This window comes from Sinocyclocheilus grahami, unplaced genomic scaffold (genome assembly GCF_001515645.1).
Source record: "Sinocyclocheilus grahami isolate Dianchi unplaced genomic scaffold, SAMN03320097.WGS_v1.1 scaffold1780.1, whole genome shotgun sequence".
Classification (NCBI taxonomy): domain Eukaryota; kingdom Metazoa; phylum Chordata; class Actinopteri; order Cypriniformes; family Cyprinidae; genus Sinocyclocheilus; species Sinocyclocheilus grahami.
The window spans coordinates 1-23442 of NW_015506959.1; the positions used below are offsets into that span (position 1 = coordinate 1).

The 23442-nt window shown below is 41.3% G+C and overlaps 1 protein-coding gene, 1 long non-coding RNA gene and 1 pseudogene across 2 annotated transcripts in view; 1 reads left to right on the plus strand and 2 right to left on the minus strand.

The window, feature by feature from the left end:
- Window positions 1-335: 335 nt before the first annotated feature.
- Window positions 336-23442, minus strand: part of LOC107572597 (integrin alpha-L-like) — a 55698-nt gene continuing 32591 nt past the window's right edge. Inside the window, exon 20 of the mRNA XM_016259019.1 lies at window positions 336-503. Coding sequence (XP_016114505.1) covers window positions 372-503 — 132 coding nt within the window. The 3' untranslated portion in view covers window positions 336-371. The remainder of the gene's footprint in view (window positions 504-23442) is intronic.
- Window positions 5728-11740, minus strand: LOC107572600 (integrin alpha-L-like; annotated as a pseudogene).
- LOC107572602 (uncharacterized) lies at window positions 11052-12209 on the plus strand. The gene is made up of 3 exons (XR_001607371.1): window positions 11052-11123; window positions 11657-11756; window positions 12152-12209. It is a non-coding gene; the product is annotated as an uncharacterized lncRNA (long non-coding RNA).

The window sequence follows — 23442 nt, forward strand, 5'->3', positions numbered from 1 at the left end:
CGTATCGATCCAAAGTATCGATACTGACGCGAGTATCGAAAGTATTGATACTCAAACATAAAATATCGATACTAATATGTGTTTTATTTACCAGTGATTTTGTTGTGTCTGTCTCTGTGTGTGTGTGTGTGTGTGTGTGTGTCTGTCTCTCTCTGTGTGTGTGTGTGTGTGTGTGTGTCTCTGTGTGTGTCTCTGTCTCTCTCTCTCTGTGTGTGTGTGTGTGTGTGTGTGTCTCTGTGTCTCTCTCTCTGTGTGTGTGTGTGTGTGTGTGTGTCTCTCTGCGTGTGTCTGTCTCTCTCTGTGTGTGTGTGTGTGTCTGTCTCTCTCTCTGTGTGTGTGTGTGTGTGTGTGTGTGTGTTTCTGTCTGTCTGTTATTGTCTGTCTGTCATTGTGTCATTACTTACTGTGGTGCCGCTGCGGTACACCGGTAGATTGATGCTGCAGGTTGTTCTGTTCGTAGCACCGCTGTCCCGATCACCACAGCTGCTTCGAGTCCGACTCGTCTGTTTGTAACACACACACACACAACTTAGAATGGAAGAATTGGCTCCCTTTAAGTTCATAGCCATGCCCCATAGGAAGACGAATCAGAATGACATAAATAGATCAATTTTAATGAAAATTAATTGTTCTTCTAACCTGGTCCACAAGTTAGAAAATATGATGAAATATATAAACTATACACAGTTGTCTACATATGAAGCAAACCTATCCATCCTTCTATTTTGAAAACACTTAAAAAAAAATAAACAAATAAAACATCTAATCCAATATTACCTTTTTAGTTAAAATAGTCATATTAATTTATATGACTATTTTAACTATTTTAATTAAAAAAATCAGCATACTATCATCTCAAAAACATTGCAAGAATTAGAGGTTTTGTTTCCAGTCAAGACTTGGAGAAACTTGTTCATGCCTTTATCACCAGCAGGGTGGACTATTGTAATGGTCTCCTCACCGGCCTTCCCAAGAAGACCATTAGACAGCTGCAGCTCATCCAGAACGCTGCTGCCAGGATTCTGACTAGAACCAGAAAATCTGAGCATATTACACCAGTCCTCAGGTCCTTACACTGGCTTCCAGTTATATTTAGGATTGATTTTAAAGTACTTTTACTTGTTTATAAATCACTCAATGGCCTAGGACCTAAATATATAGCAGATATGCTCACTGAATATAAACCTAACAGACCACTCAGATCATTAGGATCGAGTCAGTTAGAAATACAGAGGGTTCACACAAAACAAGGGGAATGTGCTTTTAGTTATTATGCCACCCGCAGTTGGAATCAGCTTCCAGAAGAGATCAGATGTGCTAAAACATTAGTCACATTTAAATGCAGACTCAAAACTCATCTGTTTAGCTGTGCATTTATTGAATGAGCACTGTGCGATGTCCGAACTGATTTCACTATATTATATGTATAATCGTTTTCTTAAATTCATTTTAAACCTCTTAAATCAATTTTTTTTTTTTAATAATTTTCAAAGTTTTTAAATTCCTTGTTTTATTGTTGTGATTATTGTTTTTATTTTATTTTATGTAAAGCACTTTGAATTACCATTGTGTATGAAATGTGCTATACAAATCAACTTGCCTTGACTAATTTATTTGCATTTTAGTTCATTTTAATTTAACTTCCTTACATTCAAATTTGAATTGCAATTCTGCATTTCTACAAGTCTCATGTTTGATGCCAAAACTCTAATTCAGGAACTGAACTGGAATTTAAAAGGCATGCTCAGTTCAATTCTAAATGGCACACAGCTCTGTTTAATAGCTTTTACTTTTATGTAGTGGATACAGGTTCTAATTCACATGTACATTTCTGAAGATGGAAGGACTATAATCGCTCAAATACTGAGGTGCTAAAACATTCAGGGCTTTATAAGTAAAAAGCAAGATTTTATAATGTACACAATGTTTAATAGGTAGCCAGTGCAGTGTTGACAGAACCGGGCTAATATGGTCATACTTCCTGGTTCTAATAAGAACTCTAGCTGCTGCATTTTGGACCAGCAGGAGTTTGTTTATTAAGCGTGCAGAACAACCACCCAATAAAGCATTACAATAATCTAACCTTGAGGTCATAAACGCATGGATTAACATTTCTGCATTTGACATTGAGAGAATAGCTCGTAATTTAGATATATTTTTTTAGATGGAAAAATGCGGTTTTACAAATGCTAGAAACGTGCCTTTCTAAGGAAAGATTGCTATCAAATAGCACACCTAGGTTCCTAACTGATGACGAGGAATTGACAGAGCAGCCATCAAGTGTTTAGACAGTGTTGTAGGTTATTACATGCGGAGTTTTTAGGTTCTATAATTAACACCTCTGTTTTTCAGAATTTAGCAGTAAGAAATTACTCATCATCCAGTTTTTGTCAACTATGCATTCCGTTAGTTTTGCAAATTGGTATGCTTCGTTGAGCGGTGAAGAAATATAGAGCTGCATAACAGCATGAAGTGACAAGCAGTGAAAACTACCAACAATGAAAGCTAACACCGTGTTTCCTGATGATAACTCCCAAGGGTAACATGTAAAGCGTGAAAAGTAACGGTCCTAGTACTGAGGTACTCCATACTGGACTTGTGATCAATATGATACCTCTTCATTCACCGCTACGAATTGATGGTGGTCAGATAAGTACGATTTGAACCATGCTAATGCACTTCCATTGATGCCAACAAAGTTTTCTAGTCTATTCAAAAGAATGTTGTGGTCAATAGTGTCTAACGCAGCGCTAAGATCCAGTAGCACTAATAGAGAGATACAACCACGATCAGATGATAAGAGCAGGTCATTTGTAACTCTAATGAGAGCAGTCTCAGTACTATGATACGGTCTAAATCCTGACTGGAACTCCTCACAGATACCATTTTTCTCTAAGAAGGAATATAATTGTGAGGATACTACCTCTTCTAGGATCTTGGACAGAAAAGGGAGATTCGAGATCGGTCTGTAATTAACTAGATCTTTGGGGTCAAGTTGTGGAGAACGATACGAGGATGCTGAAATGAGCTTGATTCACCACCACTAATGTGTCGTTCATGCAGAACAAACCTCATTTTAATAAAAAACCTGATGAATAATGGCAATATTCAAAAGATAAACAATCATATTTCAGATTAATATCATGTCTATTTATCAGTTGTTTCTCACATAAAACTGAAGTTCAGCTTCAGATCGGCCACACAGCTGTTGTTTGAATTACAGTTCCTTTGAAAAGGCACCTAGTCGCAAACAAAAGAAAAACGTTTACTGAGCTTTTGAATGCCGCAGAAACTTCATACAGTAAAGCTGAAGAATCTTAGATACTTAAGAGTTGACTGACGTTGAATATCAGAGTAAAATCTGATATTTGTAGACTCACCTCGACATCCTCCTCCGTCCTGCTGTGAACATCAAGAACAGCCATAGAGTTTCCAGACAACATATCAGTTTGTGAGAAATTAATTCGTATCTTCAGAGGAGAGACTGTGTCTGCAACACAGCACTGAAACAAACACAACGTTCACCATCAGACTGAAGCTCTGAGATTGGCTGAAGCTGTGATAGACGACACGTACCAGCATGTAGATGGAGAAGCTGAAACAGAAGAACCCAGAATCCAGCAGGATGAACTTCTGCAGAGTCCTGGATGACACATTCCTCTGGTCAAAGAATCCTCGACTCATTTTTCGTATCACATCCACATTCAGATTCAGAGAAACATTCAGCTTCTTCTCCAGAGATCCTGAGAGGGTAAGACATGGAGGCTGTTTTCTTCATGTGACAGAGGGACTCTCTGAAACTTTATTTAAAGATTTATTTTTAGCATTTTATTACGATAGGACAGATCGGAACTGATAGGAAGCAAAGTGGGAGAGGGTGGATGCGATTAGGGAAAGGTCCTCGAGCTGGGATTCAAACTCGGGCCGCCCGTAGCACAACAGCGCTGTATGTCGGCACACTGCCCACAAGGTTATTGGCACCGACAGACACTCTGAAACTTTATTGACATTACCTGTGCTGCTGGTGCGCTCGTTCACTGTGAAACATGACGTGAGCTCAAGTGCGTTAAATGTGTTGTCACTCAGACATTCAAAGTAAAAATGAATGGAATTACATTCTAGCACATGCTTTTATAGCCTGATGCTCACAGATGAAATATGAAAACAGCACATTCTGCTTCACAAACACAATGACACTCAATACTGACTAGAAATGAATGAGGTCTTTGTAGACTTAGTTTGCTCCTTTTCTCTGTTGGATATGGCATTGCAGAGTCTATATTGTGAGTAGAATGCTTGTTTGTTTGTTTTTGGTGAAATACTGAATCTCATGACAGTGTTTGTGTTTGAAGGGTCTGCTGATCTTCTCAGTGGACTGTAGGTTTGGGAGCCCCTGGTCTCACCGGTGGAGAGAGATAATATTGTGTCTGAGGGTTTTTCACTGACTTGTTCTCCACTGATGTTGCTTGTCACTGTCCATGTGTTTTGGTTCTTGGTGAAGAGGGTCACCAGACCCCTGTGTTCGGCGCGCGGCGCCCCAGAGAACAGAAGAGAGACGCCGCGTCTCATTCCCAGCACAGTAGAGTAACCTGAACACCATCAGCATCATTAAAACACACACAAACTCTTCACATCACACAAGAACAAACACTCCAACATACCCATGTACGAGTCTTTATTTACAGCTGAACCGATGATCTCGGTCTCTCTGAATTCAGATCCTGATCCCGTCACTTCATACAGAGCTCCACGCCAGTCATTTGATCCGACCGAACCCACGATCACAGAGTCCTGCAACAAACACTGCAGTCTCAGCATTGCTTTATTAGACACAGTAATGGAGAGCGGTAAAAACGGCCCTGGTGATCAGCAGAGAAACAGCTGGCAGTGACATTGAATCTTTGAAAGATGTTCAGAGTTTCTGATGTTTAGCAGCAAATAAACCAGATCAGTGGTGCTCTGGTTTTACTTCAGGACCCAGGTTTTACATCAAGTGGCAACCCAGCATTGATCATTGGATTGTATCATAAACTAAATGTCCTTCATTAAACAATTAAATTCATTCATGTTACCATGAACTGTGTCTAAACATCAGCAGCATTTCATTAGATTTTGAGAGGGGAAGATTTTCAAATGACTTCAGAAGACTTGGAATATAATCACACAAACAACAAACTAATTTTATGGAATTACATGGATTTCTCTTACCTCCTGGTAGACGACACTGAATCCACTCTGTGATAGCTCTTTCTGTCTGTCTCTGCCGTGAGCTTCCTTTGAAACACAGAAGGAAAAAAAATTGTCAGTGGATTCTGCAGCATTTATATAATTTTCCTCATGTTTGCATTTTACCTTCAATGTTGTAGATCTTTTTTTGCAGGTTGTCAAGAAGTCCTTTGAGTCCACTGTAGTCTTGAATGTAGAAGGTGTTGTTGTGTTTTGGTTCTGATGCCAGCTGACTGAGTGTGGTTAAACTAACCTTTCCCACCTGAACAACAGTGTGCAGTGTGTCATTTCTGCAGGACTAGTGACACTAAATCACTAAACTATCTGAACATACAATGTAAATTACATGCCAGAGCTTTAAGGAAACTCACCCCGATGATGTAACGGAGGATATTTTGCTTTTCACATCTGTTGAGGACATTATTATCATCAGATTCACTGGGTTCTCCATCTGTGGTGATCACCAGAGCTTTCTGAGCGTTGAGATTGGCTCCAGATGACGCGTTATTCAGCAAATTATTTCTGATAATATAACAGATCATAAATTACCAGCTTTCAGTCTCAGCATCAATGTGCTTCTGTAGTTTCTAGACCAATATGTTGTTAACTTCCAATTTATAGAAAAACAAAAGTCCAACTTTAGCAACTGTGTGTTTAAAAGTCCAGAAAAACTACAGCATGAACCATATCTAATTTTCATCCATTTTAATTTATTGTCTTTTTCTCTTAAAGTGTAAATTCAGTGATCGTTCATAATCATAAGAGAGTTTCACTCACAGAACGTAGTTGATTGCTCGATATGTGTTTGTAAGAGATTTCATGTGTTTCTCTTTCATGAGTTTCTCTTCATTATTAGACGTCATGTTACACAGTACAGTGTTTGAACTGTACACTTTTAAACACTGATTTTCATGTTCAATATTTCCACATTCATATAGCTGATGGGCAGTTTCACCTTTATGGATGAGTTTGAAAGTTTTTTCATAACATCTTTAATGAAGTTTTTGTTCATGTCAAACTCGCGTGTTTTCATACTGGCGGATCCATCAAAGAGAAACACCAGATTGACTTCTCTCTTGGTGCATTCTGCAGAAACACCACAAGATACACAAACTCTGCTGTTACTTTAGCAATCAAATCAAATCCATATTTGTTAATTAAGTATACAACATAGAATCATGTCTTTAATCTTTAACTGATTTGTCAATAAATATACCTAAAAAATTAAATGAAACAAAGCAAGTCTGAGATTGTTAAACTGCATCAAGTCCTAGAAGTCTTGGTTTGTGTGTGAGACTCGTCAGAACTATTGAAGTCTGAAACTGTTAAACTTAAGTCTTGGTTCGTGTGAGAGACTCGTCAGACCTTGGTAAGCAGCGGTGAAGTTGGAGACGGCCTGTAAGCTGCTGCTGAACTGGTAGCAAACGCCGTTCAGATACGAGTTTCCATCACACTCATGAGGAAAATACGGACTGCAGCTCTGAGAAACACACACACATCGTTAGCATGTCACGAAGGAGTTTGGCCGTCAGATACAGTGAACTTACAGTGAGAGCAGCAGACGACACAGCAGCAGACATGCCGAAGAAGCGGACGCTCTCTGAACCTGTCAAACCCCAGCAGAGAGAGAGAGAGGGAGAGAGAGGAGTGTCATCAGCTCAGTATAAAGCAGTGAAAGTCCACAGCAGTCACTGATAGATGGGCTGTGAAGCTGATACCTGGCCGCTGCAGCCGTTTGCAGGACTGCAGAGCAGCTGTACATCTCCCCTGTTGAGTTTCCTTCTAATGGAGCTCCAACAATGATCCTGAGAAACACATCACACAATCAATCAGACACACACAAGAAAACACCTAGCAACCACACAGAACACCCTAGCAACCAGTGTGTGTCTGACTCACTGTTTCTGGTTTCCAAACTCAGTCTGATAAACGCTGTAACCAAAGAAATCTTCTGGCGTGCCGTTAAATCTCAGTGGATGTTCGGTGTCGATGTTGAAGGCCTCTGAAAGAGATGCTGGAGAAGCGAGAGAGACTGTTGAGATGTCAGGAGACGCTTGTGAGACTTTTCTAACCGATTCTTTCTGGTCTTGAGAATGTGGTGTGAGAAATATGGGAGATCTCTTTGTCTCGCTGTGACCTCTTTCAAGACTCCAGTACAGGAGCATTTTATCACGCAGAGGCTCTTTCCTTTTATTACATCCAGGTTTTTCACCTTTAATGGTCAGGACAGTAGAATGAGAGGCAGGAACCAGCAGGAGGAGAACAGGAGCAGGAAAGTACCTTCAGTCAAACTCAAACTCCTGCTCTCCGAGGAGCAGTTGAACCTCGATGTCAATACTTAGTGCTAGTTTTAAATGGTTACTAGTTTAAATTTCTCTTCAGTGCCAAGCACTGTATATAGTATGCAGCAGTCATGAACTGCACGGTGACACGAAGGTAGAGGATCCAAAGACGATATATTTAACGAAGGGGTAATCCACAATCATATACAGAGGTAATCAGTCCAGACAATAACAACAGGGCAAAAAACAGAGGCTAAAGTCTAATCCAAAAACAGGCAGAGTAACAGTGTTGCCAACTGCTTTCAATTGAAAGTAGCTAAAACTGGTAGCTAAATGTCACTAGATGACATCACAATGGCAAATTCACTGATCTACTGTATATAAAGATGAACGTAGATCAGTGGGCAAGATGAGAACTTAAATAAGGTTTGTCCAAGAAGCTGCTATATTTGTCCCTAAACTTTTGAATAAAGTCTCAATAGGGGCAGGGAAGTCGCTAAATCTAGCTACAAAGTAGCTAAATTGGCAACACTGCAGAGTAACAAGAGCAGAAACCAAGACATGGCAAAAACAAGGCTTAGAAACGCAGTTGACACTAGCAAGACTTAGCAATGAATGCCAGCGTGAACCGGGCTTATATAGGGTGAGCTAATGAGGCTAATGAGTGACACCTGTAGACTATCAGCGATGATGAAACAGGGCAAAGGATCATGGGGGATGTAGTCTTTGATGGAATGGCAAAAGTCTAGGGTGAAGTGCCCTCTGCTGGCCATCAAGGGCACTCCAGCTGGTGATAGTGACAGCACCACACCCCAGAGGAAAGAAAAATCTAAAGTGTGATCTCTTTAACATCTCAAATATTTCTCCTTGACAGAAATTAGGTTACTTATTATCAAACTGAGACTTTCGCTTGAGTCTCCTGTTTCTCACACTTGTCTCCTGAGACAAAACGTCTATCCCTCTCACGATGGTCTCCTTTAAAGCTTTAAGTGAGTGAGTGAGTGAGTGAGTGAGTGAGTGAAGTGACATGTGGCCAAGTATGGTGACCCATACTCGGAATTAGTGCTCTGCATTTATCCCATCCAAAGTGCACACACACACACAGCAGTGAAAACACACACACACCGTGAACACACACCCAGAGCAGTGGGCAGCCATTCTTTATGCTGCGGCGCCCGGGGAGCAGTTGGGGGTTCGGTGCCTTGCTCAAGGGCACCTCAGTTGTGGTATTGAAGGTGTAAGAGAGCGCTGTACATTCACTCCCCCCACCTACAATCCCTGCCGGCACGAGACTCGAACCCACAGCCTTTGGGTTACGAGTCCGACTCTCTAACCATTAGCCCATGACTTCCCTATATATATATCATTAGAAAATGCAGCTGAAAATGACAACATCATTAGTGCATACTGAGCTGCAGTGGTGATGTAGTTTCATCTTTTCCTTCACGCTGAAGCACAGTCTGTCCTGAACTCAGTAAATCAGTCTAATCACACATGATCTGACCTGAGCTGCTGCTGAGGCCTGGCTGCGTGTCTCTGCAGTGCGTCTGCGTCTGCGTCTGCGTCCAGTCCCTGATGCTGCTGAAGGTGTGTGAATGCGGCAGGCTGCGCTGCAGTGGTCTGGCTCGACTCAGACATGGCTGCGGCGGCGGTAACTGACCGTAGTCTTCATCCTCCTCCTCCTCCTCCTCGTCCAGGTGTGAATCGCTGTGCTGGCCGAACTGGAAGGAGAAGCTGGAGCTGCGGAGGCTCATAGAGGAGGAGGAAGAGGTGGAGGCGTAGTCCTGACGCAAACCTGACGGAGATACACCCGTCACTTTTATTATGGAGCACAAAACCAGTCATAAGGGTCAATTTTTTTAAATTGAGATTTATGCATCATCTGTAAGGTGATTAAATAATCTTTCCATTGATGTATGGTTTGTTAGGATCGGACAATATTTGGCTGAGATACAACTATTTGAAAATCTGGAATCTGAGGGTGCAAAAACATCTAAATACCGGTACGAGACTCGAACCCACAACCTTGGGTTACGGGTTACGGGACTCTCTAACTATTAGGTCACGACTTCCCTTAGAAGGCCACGACTTTTCTCCTACACTTTTCTCTCACATTTGTCTCCTCTGATATTGAGGTGATCTCAACAACTTTACAAAGTGTGCACCAAGTCAAATGTCTCAATATGAACTCAAACATTTCTATCATATAATATGTGTTAATAATCCAATTAGTCAAGGACTGAGTCATAAGGCATTTAATGTGACTTCAAGAATTCTGTGAGTCAGTTTTGATGAAGTCATCGGGTACATTACTGTTTCCAACAACAAATGATGTGCGCTATAACCTGTACAGCTCTATTCTCTTATTGTGCGTCAACAAGAGTAACATCATCTTTAATTCTGCATAATTTCACTCTTAATATAGCCTTAAACTCTGAATTTATGGATTGTTTTTACGTCATTTAGTACCTGACAAGTACTTGACTTGGTGCACACTTTGTAAAGTTGTTGAGATCTTTTCTAAAGCCTTAAAGGAGACAAATATGAGAGTCCCAGAGTCTTTAGTGTAGGAGAAAAGTCTGAGCACAGTGTGTGATGATGATGAGATCTCTTCTAAAGCTTTAAAGCAGACCATCGTGAGAGGGATAGACGTTTTGTCTCAGGAGACAAGTGTGAGAAACAGGAGACTTAAGCAAAAGTCTCAGTTTGATGATAAGTAACCTCATTTCTGTCTAGGAGAAATATTTGAGATGTTAAACAGATCTCACTTTTGATTTTTTTTCCTCTGAGGGAATAAGAAGAGTAGCGTTTTATTACACATTAACAGTGAGTTCGGTTTTGCAGATAGTGTTCATTGCACACAGTGAGGAGAACATGAGGGCATTTAGCTGTTGGAGAGGTTGATGGTTTGAGGAAAGAAACTGTTATTTTTGTCTGTTCTGGTTCTCAGGGTCGGCCGGATGGCAGCCGATCAAAGAGGAAAAGCCCTGGTTGTGAGGCAGCCCTTTTCTTATTCTGGGTGTGTTCAGTTCCTGAAGAGCAACAATACCCAGAAATCCTTTAGGGAACACATATTCGCTATTAATTAAGAGTTAATAATGAATGTGTGTTCAGTGTTCCCTAATCTAAAGCCTTAGCCAATACTCTTCTCAGCAGTCTGGGAGCATGAAGCATGTCACCATTGTTGAGATTCTGGAGCTTATGGTGTTGAAACACATCGCTATAGTCTCTAATATGAAATTAACCACATAGATTAGACTCTAGATGAGATCAGTAATCAGATCCCTGCATTTTCTCTTGCTGCTTTTGAGATAACAAACATAGTTACAACAGCTAGAGAAAACCTCAGAAAGTCAAGAGTCAAATTGCCCAACTAAAGCAAACACTTCTCACCATAATGATGACGTCAAACCAAACTATTACTTTCAAACAGACATCAACATCTACACCTCTGTTAATCTCAATAAGAACATTTGTAAATGTTTGACAGAAATAAAGTCAATCTGTTTTGTAAGTGAAGCTGGTAATGCTGTTTTTGGAGATATTTACTCTGGAGCTTGACATCAAACAAAGGTTGGGTTTTCACTTTCAAAGAAAATGTGACTTCTGAGCAATGTAAGTCCACATCTAGTGTGATGAGAAGCTTTATTAGAATGTTAGAGGATGATGTTCTAACAATGTTATCAATAAACATTTTTAGAATGTTTTTAGAGAATGTTATCTTACCTTTTAGCAGAACATTCTGGGAACTAAAATAAAACTTGCCTCTGAAAACATTACCAGGACATAGCATAATGTTCATTCTTAGAACAATAACATCCCTAGCTGGGCAGTCTGTCTCTACCTAGACATGTGCACAGACAGACATCAGCATCATTCATCTGCAGTCTGACATTAAACTAATGAAACAATCACAACCATCAACATGCTGCAACATCAAGAGAAAACAGCAGTGTGTGTGTGTGTGTGTGTGTGTGTGCGCGCAATTACTTCAACTAATGCAAATGTAGGAAAACAGTCTTCAAACACACACACATCTAAATGGACACAAATTGTTTTACATAAACTTCTCATGACTCAGACCAACATAAACACTACAAGGAACTTTGTACAATTACTTACTAATGGATGATTTGTATCTTATAAAGAAATCTCTCACCCCACATGAAGAGAATCCAGATGTGCGTCTCCATTCTGCTGCTGCTGGTCTGTATGTGCTGAGATTGCTCAGATTCCTCAGAGCTTCAGGTCAGTGCTTCGCCTCTGTAGGGAGTGTGTGTACTCCTTCTCTTTCGTTCTCTTTTTCTTTTTCTTTTTGAACTTGAAAAGCCTTTTAAAGATAACTTTTGAAAGCTTTTTTTAGCAGAATTATTAAAGTTGCATGCAGATCAGCTGAAATAATTTAAACTCATTATTATTTAATGTCTGTATTTATTTGATGAGTGAACATATAATAACTTGATGCAGTCACACAGTCATTATCATTTTGCAAAATAAAACTCATTCATGGTTATAGAAGACACCACGAATCACCCTATCAGGTTTATTGTTTACATATTAAACCACAATCAGAGGCTGTACTTTGTATTTTTGATCATGTAATGTGATGAAGTTTCTATGATGTCCATGATTGCCACAAACAGACAAGCACGAAAACACTCTGTGGGAACAAACAGCTGAAGAACTGGCGTTTCTGCAAAAGACTACGTCTGGATCAGATTCAGATCAGTGATCCTGGACAGCTGTGTGTTGCTGACCTAATGGACTGTTACTGACTCTGGAGTTTGGATTCCCCGGGGTTCTGCTCGCCTCTCTGGACTGCTTGCTGTTATATGGAATGTGAGTTTTGGATTGCCTGGTTTGATCTGTCTGCACCTCGCCTGACCCTCTCTCCTGTCTGACCCTGATTCTCGTCCTTCGGCTGCTGGATTTGGTTGCTGCTGAACTGGCCCAGACTCTGACTCTACATTCTCCCATCTCCTCCTGGTCCAGAACTGGTCTGGAGCCGTTTGCCTCGTACTGTGTTTATAATTTATTCAGCTTCAATAAATTGGAGTTAAGCATTCTTCTGCTTTTGGGTCCTTCTTTCCAGAGATCATTACAGAAATGTCATGTAGCTTTTCAGTTGCGAAACTACTTTATTGGTAAATTCTCGGGGCAGAGCACGTTTCTGTGTGTGAGCATGAGTATTTATCTGTACTGTATGTGTGTGTGTGTCTGTGAGTGTGTGTGTGTGTGTGTGTGTGTGTGTCTGTGAGTGAGTGTGTGTGTGTGTGTGTGAGAGTGTGTGTGAGAGTGAGTGTACGCGTTTTTGTGACAAATGAGTGCATAAATGTGTATAATGACAAAGGTATGACAGGTATTACAAGGAGAAGGTGTCTTTTCAGGACATTACCCCATGTCCCCAGAGAAAGCATACTTTCCGTAGATAATATATATATATTAGGGGTGGGGGATAAAATCGATACAGCATAGTATCGCGATATTTTCTGCGGCAATACTGTATCGATACACAGACTCCAAGTATCAATCTTTTATTATACTATTTGGTAGAATAATAAAATCTATTTCTTTACAATCCACTAGATGGTGGTGTTGAGTTTTTTTCTGGTGAGGTCAGCGGGGTCACCTTCAGCATGCAGTGAGTTAGTAAAATAAAGAGGGCGGCATCGCGGAAAGTTATCAGTTGTAGCATCTGCGTAGGATCATGCAGGAGCGTTGGACAGTTTATGGCTTAAAAGACCCTTTTAGCCTTTTGACATTTGCATATAAATTACAGTTCTGGTCAGAGATGTTACGTTGTATAGGGGTGTGAATTGCCAAATGGTTCTTCGCCGTCAAAGAAGATTAGAACCAGCCCCACGGGCATCCTGCAATCCGAGTTCAAACACATTCCACAAAGAGCCTGTAAATGGCCAAACGAACACACACACACACACACACACCCAAACTAACACACACACACACATAAAGACATTTCTTTATTTTGGACTATAATTAATCAGTTATAATTGTATCTGGTATATGCATGTGGTGTGTACATTCCCTTGTTGGATTAGATGAGTTACCACTCGTTATTTGTATTAGTTAAAGCCATAAAACACTTATATTCAGGTGTATGTATGTATCTTTGGTTTAATCTACTGTCCGCGTTTACATCGGATGTATGGACTTACTTCGGATTTGTAAACAAGGAGGGGATGCAAGTAGGGATGCACCGAAAATATAGGCTACATATAATAATAATAATATATATATGGCGCGCCGCGTCGTGACCCGCCCGGCACTCTCCTCGTCACTGTGCGGTGTGACGCTCCGCTCAGTATGCCGATCTATGAATGTGTGTTCCGCTCGTGTACCGCTCATGCTCACCGGAAAAGCAAAGTCTGCTCAAATAACGCGCTGACAGGAGATTTCTATGCAGTATAGGCCTACTTGTACCGGTTAGCTGTGCTGTAACATGCTGTAGGCTAGTTCAGCTGCACTGGGCAACGCTGCTAAAATAATGCTACCTTCAGTGACGCTATGCTCTGCTCATATGCTCTGATAATAATAGCTTTGTAGGACTATACATTATTTGGATAATTAGTTAAAAAACAAACAAACAACAACTTACATCTGATTCTGTTACATAGAAGTGAATAAAAATAATATATTGATATTTAATATTAAGGTAACACTTTTCAATAAGGTTCCATTAGTTAATGTTAGTTAATGTATTAACTATCATGAACGAACAATGAACAAAACATTTATTACAGTATTTATTCATCTTTCTTAACTAATGAACCTTATTGTAAAGTGTTACCAATATTAATATAAATTCTGTCCAGTTTTGTTGTTACTTTCAGTACGCAAATGTGTTGTTATTTTCTTGGCTTGTGTATTTTTTTAATTCAGTATCATTAAAATTGAGATAAATTTAAAAAGTCTTACAAAATTACTTTATATCATTTAATCAAATAATAAATAATCATTACAAAGCATTTTCGGTTTCAGTTTTCGGCCAAGTATTTTCATTTTGGTGCATCCCTAGATGTAAGACTACAAGTTTTATTTAATTTAAATTTAACAATAATTTACTTTCAAATGCTCCAATTGCTGATGGGTCTGCTGTTTCTTTTTAGTTAAAACGGATGTTGTCAAAGTTTTCCTTGGGGACATAATTTGAAGTTGGAAAAAGGTAATAAATTGCAATATATCGCAGAATATCGCAATATATTTAAAAATCGCAATAATATTGTATCGTGACACAAGTATCGTGATAATATCGGATCGCGAGGCCTCTGGTGATTCCCACCCCTAATATACATATATATATATATTAGGGGTGTAACGGTTCAACTTACTCACGGTTCGGTTTGTATCACGGTTTTAGAGTCACGGTTCGGTGCGGTTCTGTATGTGCTATGTTTAGGGAAAAAACTATATTGTCAAATAAAAAGAAAGAAAATAAGAACAAATAATCTAACTACAAGCAACAGCACAAATAAATAAACAGTGTAAAAATATACAAATAAAAAAACAGTGCTTTTCAGTTTTTTTAGGTAGGTCTAACATAGTTTTTAGGTACAGAAATTGAATAAATCAAAAGTAAAATAACATTGCATATTTGACTGTATAAATTAAAGATGAATCCTTATTAAAGTTACAAAAGTTATTCAATCAAGAGCAGTGAGAGATTTCCGTGTTGTTGCTGTCTGATTAACATTAAGAAAGTGCTGTCACTTTAAGAGAACGCACTGATCCAGTGCACTGATACTGTACGTTCAGCCGGCTATGTCTGCTAGGATACTCACCAAGACAGGCGTTTTGACATAATTTGTGTGTGAATTTGTCCATTCAAACACAATACTTCACAGAGAGCTTAAAGGGGTCATATGATGCGATTTCAAGTGTTCCTTTCTCTTTGGAGTGTTATAAGCTCTTGGTGCATAAAGAAGATCTGTAAAGTTGCAAAGACTAAAGTCTCAAATCCAAAGAGATATTCTTTATAAAAGTTAAGAGTCAGCCACACCTACCTAAAACGCCTCGTTCTAACACGCCCCCACATGTCTACATCACTATGTGGGAAGATTTGCATAACGCCGCCCAAATGTTCACGCAAAGAAAGAAGGTGTAACTTTTATTCTCGCTGTAGTATTGTTGCTGCCGCCGCCATGTCGTGAAGACGCTGTGTGTTTCGTTGTGAAGGCGAAACTACTTTGTTTGATCTTCCAAAAGAGGACACGTTTTTTATATTAAAAGAATTTGCCACTGATGATTCAAACGTGAGTTTTGGGCAGTGTAGAGTAGGGCTTGTTGTTTGTCATTTCTCTGATCACAAATGCAGATATGGTTTTATGTTTACGCGGCGCAATGCAACACAATGTGTAAAAAGACAGTATAAGTCATTATAATCCGTAATTATGTCCTGCAAATACACAAAATAATGTTTTTTTAGCAGCATCATATGACCCCTTTAATATATGCGTGCGTTCTGAGACGCGGGTTCACGCCCCTCGGATGAGCAACCACACAGATCTTCTCACTGCGCATGCGAGTTCACGTCTTCTGGCTCTTTAATATTTAAACTGGCCAGGCTTAAATGAGTTTAGTTTAAACACAGATAGCGACTTGTGCTGTTCAGGTCTCACCTGCGCTATCAACACGTGATGACGGCATAAACGACAGTTATTCCAGCACACAGCACTCACATTGATTAAAGAGGGACTGGTTTGTCCACGTATTGTTTCTCTCTCTCATCGCTCTTGCTGTAATGTATTGGGAAGCCAGAATTTGTATCCATCAACAGAAACATGCATTAGCCGAACTCTAACAAACCATATTACAGATGCATTGTCAGATTTAAGTTGATTTTTTACGAGAACCGTTGCACCCCTAATATATATAATAAATGGTGGAAATTTGGATACATGTTTAGATATTATCAATGACTAATTTTTGTCTTTATCTGTTTATTTTTTGTTACTGTTTTGTTGTTGTTGTTGTTTGAAACGTTGATTTAAAAGCAGGGTTCCTCACATCTTGCCCTGTAGGGCCACTACGCTGCAGAGTTTAGCTCCATCCCTGATCAAACTCACCTACCTGTGATTTTCTAATAATCCTGAAGACAGTGTGTTGTGTTCTCACACAAGTGTTGTTTGATAATGCATTGAGTTAGTGTTCAGTGATGCATCGAGTTTGATTGTGCTGAAAGCATTCTGTCATGCCTGACCAATGTAGGTGTTTGTTTACTGGGGTCTGGAACAGAGAGGTTCACAGCAACAAACACAACACATTGATTAGCATGCTCAGGTGTGTTTGATTAGGGTTAGAGATAAACTCTGCAGGAAAGTGGATCTCGTGGGCCAGATCTGAGGATCCTTTATTTAAAGTGTCTGTTTTTTTCATTATTATTTCAGTCAAACCTATAAAAACCTTTGTTACCACAAACTACATAAAAAGATTGATCAGTCACATAAAGGTAATCAGAATCCAGCTACTTATTCCTTTGTTACTCATTGACGTGTGAACGTCCCCTTTAAATGACACAACGCTCCTCTATGTGTCTGACGCAACGCTCCCATTAAGCGCTGTTAGAAGTTAATTAATTAATTCAGCATTTCAACACTTCTGTAAGGAAGCGGTTTAATAAAGGATGTATTGATCTTGTGAATTACCGAATTTTACTATACCAATATTTTTTAATTGGCTGTTAAAGTTTTATATGGGAACATTACACAACACACTGATCCTTTAAAGCAGCACTATGTAACTTTTTCTGTGTTCAAAATTTGCAATGAGCGAGTACATCACGAATTCATCTTCCAAACCGCGTTTTTGTCTTATTCCGAATCACTACGGTGCACTTATAATAAGTATTTATATTTAGACTGTTGTAGGTTGGTCACCGCTGCGGAGGAACACACACCTGCGTGAATCACCATAGACATAAACTTAGAGAAGTAGCTCCGGTTGGAATGTTCTTCCGCCGGAAGTGTGCAGTTCTGTTTATTAACCGCTAGAGCGCCAAAAGTTACATTGTGCTGCTTTAACAATGCATTGGCGCAAAAACGCACACCTTTTGGACCAATTTTGCACCATGATTTCTCGACTGCCACAAATACTGCCTTAACAAAATACTAATTTTGTGCACTTTTTACTGTACCAATATTTTAAAGTGGCCTTTGAACATAGCTTCATTGCATGGCAAAAAAAAAGCGTTACAAAGCACTGACGGAACCCATTGATCTAATGGTGTTGCGGAGTGCTCCAAATGCAAACTTTGCATGCAGCAATCCGGCAGCAAGTCACATTGCTCTGATCCAGAGGCAAACAGGCACCGTCAGATTGACAGTACTCTAGCCCAAATGATGTTGGGGGATGCAGTGGGGGCGGAAATCATATTTTAGGTTGGCTGTGCCACAATGTATGTGCACTCATTGGCGCCCCCTCCTGCTGGTGGTGCCCTAGGTGACCGCCTAGCTCGCCTATGCCTAGGAACGGCCTGAATACAATGCAACTCTGAAATCTACACCTCACCTTTAACGATAACGGCACAGAGGAACAATGCTGTTTGAATCACTTCCAGAGTGTTTTGCTTCCAGCTGATGAGTGATAAAACCAGCCAATCAGCATCCTTCTGCTTGAGCATTTAAAGGGACAGACAACAAAACTGCAGCACGCCTACAATCAACACAACATTATGGTCTATTGGAGTGGATGATAAAAGACCTTAATCAGGTTAAGTGGCCATACTGAATTTAAGGAACTGCAACATTCAGAAATGCTTTATGGAGTTTTTGTGTACTGAAAGATTTTTTTTGTAAATGTGTGCATTGTTTTATATTCTCTGTCGATTAAAGATGTGTTGTTTGTTGATTTTTCATTTGTCTTGTGATAGTGCCATAAAAACATCAGCCTAACAATAAACAATAACTCAGAATCTCATTCAGTTAACTGATTGATTTTTCATTTCTCTTCTTCAAATGACTACCAATATTCGGTGTGAAGGTTACTTACAGAACACTTTCTTTGAGATTAAAAAGATAGATCAAGAAGAAAAAAGTTTTAATCTACTTATAACTAAAATCAATAAAAACAATAATAACTCAATACTTTTTTTATAGAAAATGCCCATGAATATCAGAATAAAACTGGCTTATCATAACTAAACTACAATTTAAGTCACTAGAATCAAGACATAAACAAGCTACACATGCTTCATATCATTGAACTAAACATACTGAACCTTAAATCATATCTCCATACAACTAGACCATTAAAAGACCATTAAGCTCCTTCAAAACAAACATCTTAACTTGTGTTGTGTTGGAATAAAGTGAGATTTTATTCGTCTGTGTTTGGAGGATCAGGACTGGGGCTCGTCTCTCTCGCTCCGTTCTCTTTCTCTGTGCTGTCGTTCTCACTGACTCCGTTTTCTTTAGCATTCACGTTCATGAGAGGAGAGTCTTCAACGGCGAACTGCACCGGGACGCTCCTCCTCACCGCCGTATCACTCGTGTTTCCATTGTTATCACTGTGAACAAACATACAGAATTTACTCACAGATGAACATGAAATGCAGTAAAGTCATTCATCTTAACCTTCACGACATGGATCAGAAGCCCAGAGTGCTGATTATTAGGGGTTCAAGAAACCCTATTGTAATTGTAAGGATTATTATTATTATACGGCTGTAAAACATCAAACAGACAAAACCGTAAGGCCTAGAGACTTGAAACTTGGCCAGATGGTAGGTCTTAATTTGAGGAGTGACTGGAAAAGACTCACCCAGTCGAACAATAGGAGGCACTACAGTGATTGAAAATGCGAAAACGCTCATAACTCCAAGACGTTTGTAGCAGACTCAAGGGTATCATTGGAATCCTTGGCTCAAGATGAACAAAATGGCTGTCCGATTTCATTTATGTCATGAAACTTTTTCCGCCATTTTGAATTTTTCGTACAACAGACTTTTGCGAACTAGTCCTACGTTTTTCACCCAATCGGAACAAAAACAGGGCAAAAAAGTTATCTGCAGTCTTATTAGCAAAAGTTGTCAAAACCAAGTTGAAGGTCCATTGTCAGTTGGGTCAAGATGCAAAAACACTGAAATGGCTATAACTCTTGAATGGAATGATGTACCTTCACCAAACGTGGAACACATATGAATGGGCTCAGTCTTTGGTCAGATTACAAAAGTTGGGGAGTTTGACCACTTGGTGGTGCTATAATATGAAAAAAACTTTAAAATGGCTTTAACTACACACCCATTAGCCTGAATGACTTAAAATTTGGCATGCAGTGTCTTTGTCCAAGGGGCCATCCATATCTATGAGGGCATTGGTGTATCTCAAAAAACATAGCTAACAAACATGGCTGATTTTCACAAGTATTAATACAAAAAGTTACAAAACAAAACGTTATCAAAAGCTTTTTCACAGAATTCACTGGCGTATTGGCACCAAGTAGTAACTAAAAAAAATGACGAAACAAAGTTTGTCTGTCTGTCTGTGTCTGTGTGTGTGTGTGTGTGTGTGTGTGTGTCTGTCTGTTTGTGTGTCTGCGTGTCTGTCTGTCTATTGAAAATGCGAAAACGCTCCTAACTCCTAGACGTTTGTAGCAGACTCAAGGGTATCATTGGAATTCTTGTCTCAAGATGAACAAAATGGCTGTTCGATTTCATTTATGTCATGAAACTTTTTCCGCCATTTTTAATTTTTGTGTGTGTGTGTGTGTGTGTGTGTCTGGCTCTGTCTCTGTGTGTGTGTCTCTGTCTGTCTGTGTGTGTGTGTGTGTGTGTGTGTGTCTCTGTCTGTGTTTGTGTGTCTCTGGCTGTCTGTGTCTGTGACCGTCCGTGCCTTTCTGTGTGTGTGTGTGTGTGTGTGTGTGTGTCTCTGTCTGTCTGTGTGTGTGTGTGTGTCTGTCTGTGTGTCTCTGTCTTTGTGTGTCTCTGTCTGTTTGTCTGTCTTGTGTGTCTCTGTCTGTCTTTCTCTGTGTGTGAGTGTCTGTGTGTCGCTGTCTGTTTGTCTGTCTGTGTGTGTGTGTGTGTGTGTGTGTGTGTGTCTTGCTCTCTGTCTCTCTGTCTGTGTGTGTGTCTGTCTGTCTCTCTGTGTATGTGTGTGTGTGTGTGTGTGTGTGTGTGTATGTCTGTCTCTGTGTCTCTGTCTGTCTGTGTGTGTGTCTCTGTGTGTGTGTGTGTGTGTGTGTGTGTGTGTGTCTGTGTGTCTCTGTCTTTGTGTGTCTCTGTCTGTTTGTCTGTCTTGTGTGTCTCTGTCTGTCTTTCTCTGTGTGTGAGTGTCTGTGTGTCGCTGTCTGTGTGTGTCTCTGTGTGTGTGTGTGTGTGTGTGTGTGTGTGCGTGCTTGCGTGTGTCTGTGTGTCTCCGTCTGTGTGTCTGTCTGTCTGTCTGTGTCTCTGTCTCTGTGTGTGTGTGTGTGTGTGTGTGTCTGTCTGTGTGTCTCTGTCTTTGTGTGCCTCTGTCTGTTTGTCTGTCTTGTGTGTCTCTGTCTCTGTCTGTCTTTCTCTGTGTGTGAGTGTCTGTGTGTCGCTGTCTGTTTGTCTGTCTGTGTGTGTGTGTGTGTGTGTGTGTGTGTGTGTGTGTGTCTGTCTGTGTGTCTCTGTCTGTCTGTGTGTGTGTGTGTGTGTGTGTCTGTCTGTCTGTCTGTGCGTGTGTGTATGTGTGCGTGTCTGTGTGTGTCATTCTGTCTTACTGTAGTGCCGCTGCGATACACCGGTAGATTGATGCTGCAGGTTGTTCTGTTCGTAGCACCGCTGTCCCGATCACCACAGCTGATTCGAGTCCGACTCGGCTGTTTGTAACACACACACACACACACACACAACTTAGAATTGAACAATTGGCTCCCTTTCAGTTCATAGCCATAGTTTCGAAATATTTTTAGGTGAAATAAATGTGGTTTTACAAATGCTAGAAATGTGTTTCAAAGGAAAGATTGCTATCAAATAGCACACTTAGGTTCCTAACTGATGACGTAGCATTGACAGAGCAGCCATCAAGTGTTAGACAGTGTTGTAGGTTATTACATGTAGAGGGTTTAGGTTCTATATTTAACACCTATGTTTTTTCAGAATTTAGCAGTAAGAAATTACTAGTCATCCAGTTTTTTTATGTCAACTATGCATTCCGTTAGTTTTGAAAAGTGGTATGCTTCGTTGGGACGTGAAGAAATATAGAGCTGCATAACAGCATGAAGGGACAAGCAGTGAAAACGTCTCAGGTTACATATGTAACCATGGTTCCTTGAGGGAACGAGACGCTGCGTCGGAGGACGCTTCGGGAACGCCCTTCAGCGTGACCGGCTCTGAACCTCGTGTGTAATCAGACCAATAGATGGGCGAGACGTCACGGGCGGGTGACGTAATGACCAGGAAGCTATAAAAGCACGTGCGGTGAGACCAGCGTCAGCTTCTAGGAGTGAAGCAAGCGCTGGCAGAGATGCTGAAAGTATCCCTCGAGGAATCATGGTTACATACGTATCCTGAGACGTTCGAGCTGCGTCGGAGGACGCTTCGGGAACGAGAATGCCCAAGCCGCCAGACTTCAAATTTCGCCTAGTGTGGAAGCGTGCACATCTAAGGCACGAGAACAGAGGAGCCAGGAGTGGCTCGCATGTCTAGGCCATAGAACCTGACAGAGGTTAGGGGCGTGGACCATCCCGCAGCGTCGCAGATGTCCTGCATCGAGACACCTGCCAAGAAGGCCTTAGAGGCCGCCACACTTCTGGTAGAGTGAGCCGTGACCCTAAAAGGCGAAGGGAGATCAGAGGACTCATAGGCAATAGAAATGGCATCTACTATCCATCGCAGCTCTGTGGACGTATGCGTCCAGTGCTTGCACTGGAAACATACAGTTAAGCTTCTGCTGGTCTGGATCCCCTAAGGGACAAGGACTGAGGGCCTGGAGCACGACAGGCCGTGGTGTAGAGGAGGGGACCTTAGGAACATACCCCGCTCGAGGCTACAGAAACGCTTTGGCCAGACCGGGCGCAAAGTCAGGATTTAGAAGGGGCCACTGAAAGGGCCTGCAGATCCCCAACTCTCTTGAGAGAAGATATCGTCTTGATTGTATGGTGGCGATCAATGATCTCCTCGATAGGCTCGAAGGGAGGCCTACAGAGAGCTTCTAGCACCACAGCCAGGTCCCACGTGGGGACACGAGATCGTACCGGAGGCCTCAGCACACCGCGGAGGAAACGTGTAACTAGGGGGTGTCTGCCCACTGACTGGCCACCAAAAGGGGCGTGGTAGGCCACAATAGCCGCCACGTAGACCTTCAGGGTGGAGTGGGTCAACCCTGCGGAGAAACGAGCCTGCAAGAACTCCAGCACTGTACTACCCGGGCAGTTAACTGGGTCGAGCTGGCGGTCTTCGCACCAAGAAGTGAAAAGTTTCCACTTCTAGGTGTACAGTTTCTTCGTTGAGGGAGCTCTGGATTGGAGGATGGTCTCAACAACCTCGGTTGAGAAACCGGAAGCTAGGAGTTGTGCCCCCTCAGGGGCCCCACCCACAACTTCCACAGCTCCGGGCGGGGGTGGATGATCGTACCCTCCGCCTGTGAGAGGAGATCTCTCCTGACGGGAATCTCCCATGGAGCGCTGTCAAGGAGAGAAATCAGGTCAGAGACCATACTCGGCCCGGCCAGAACGGGGCTACTAGCAGAAGACGGACCCCATCCCGGCGCACTCTCTCCAGAACCCCCGGGAGCAGAGCGATCGGGGAAAAGGCGTACAGACGAAGCCTCGGCCACGTCTGTACCATGGCATCCAGCCCCAGTGGAGCTGGATGACTCAGAGAGAACCAGAGGGGACAGTGCGATGTCATCCGAGTCGCAAACAGGTCCACCTGGGCCAGGCCAAAAACTCTCCATATCTGCTTCACCACCATGGGGTGAAGCATCCATTCCCCGGGCCTTGGCCCCTGCCTCGACAG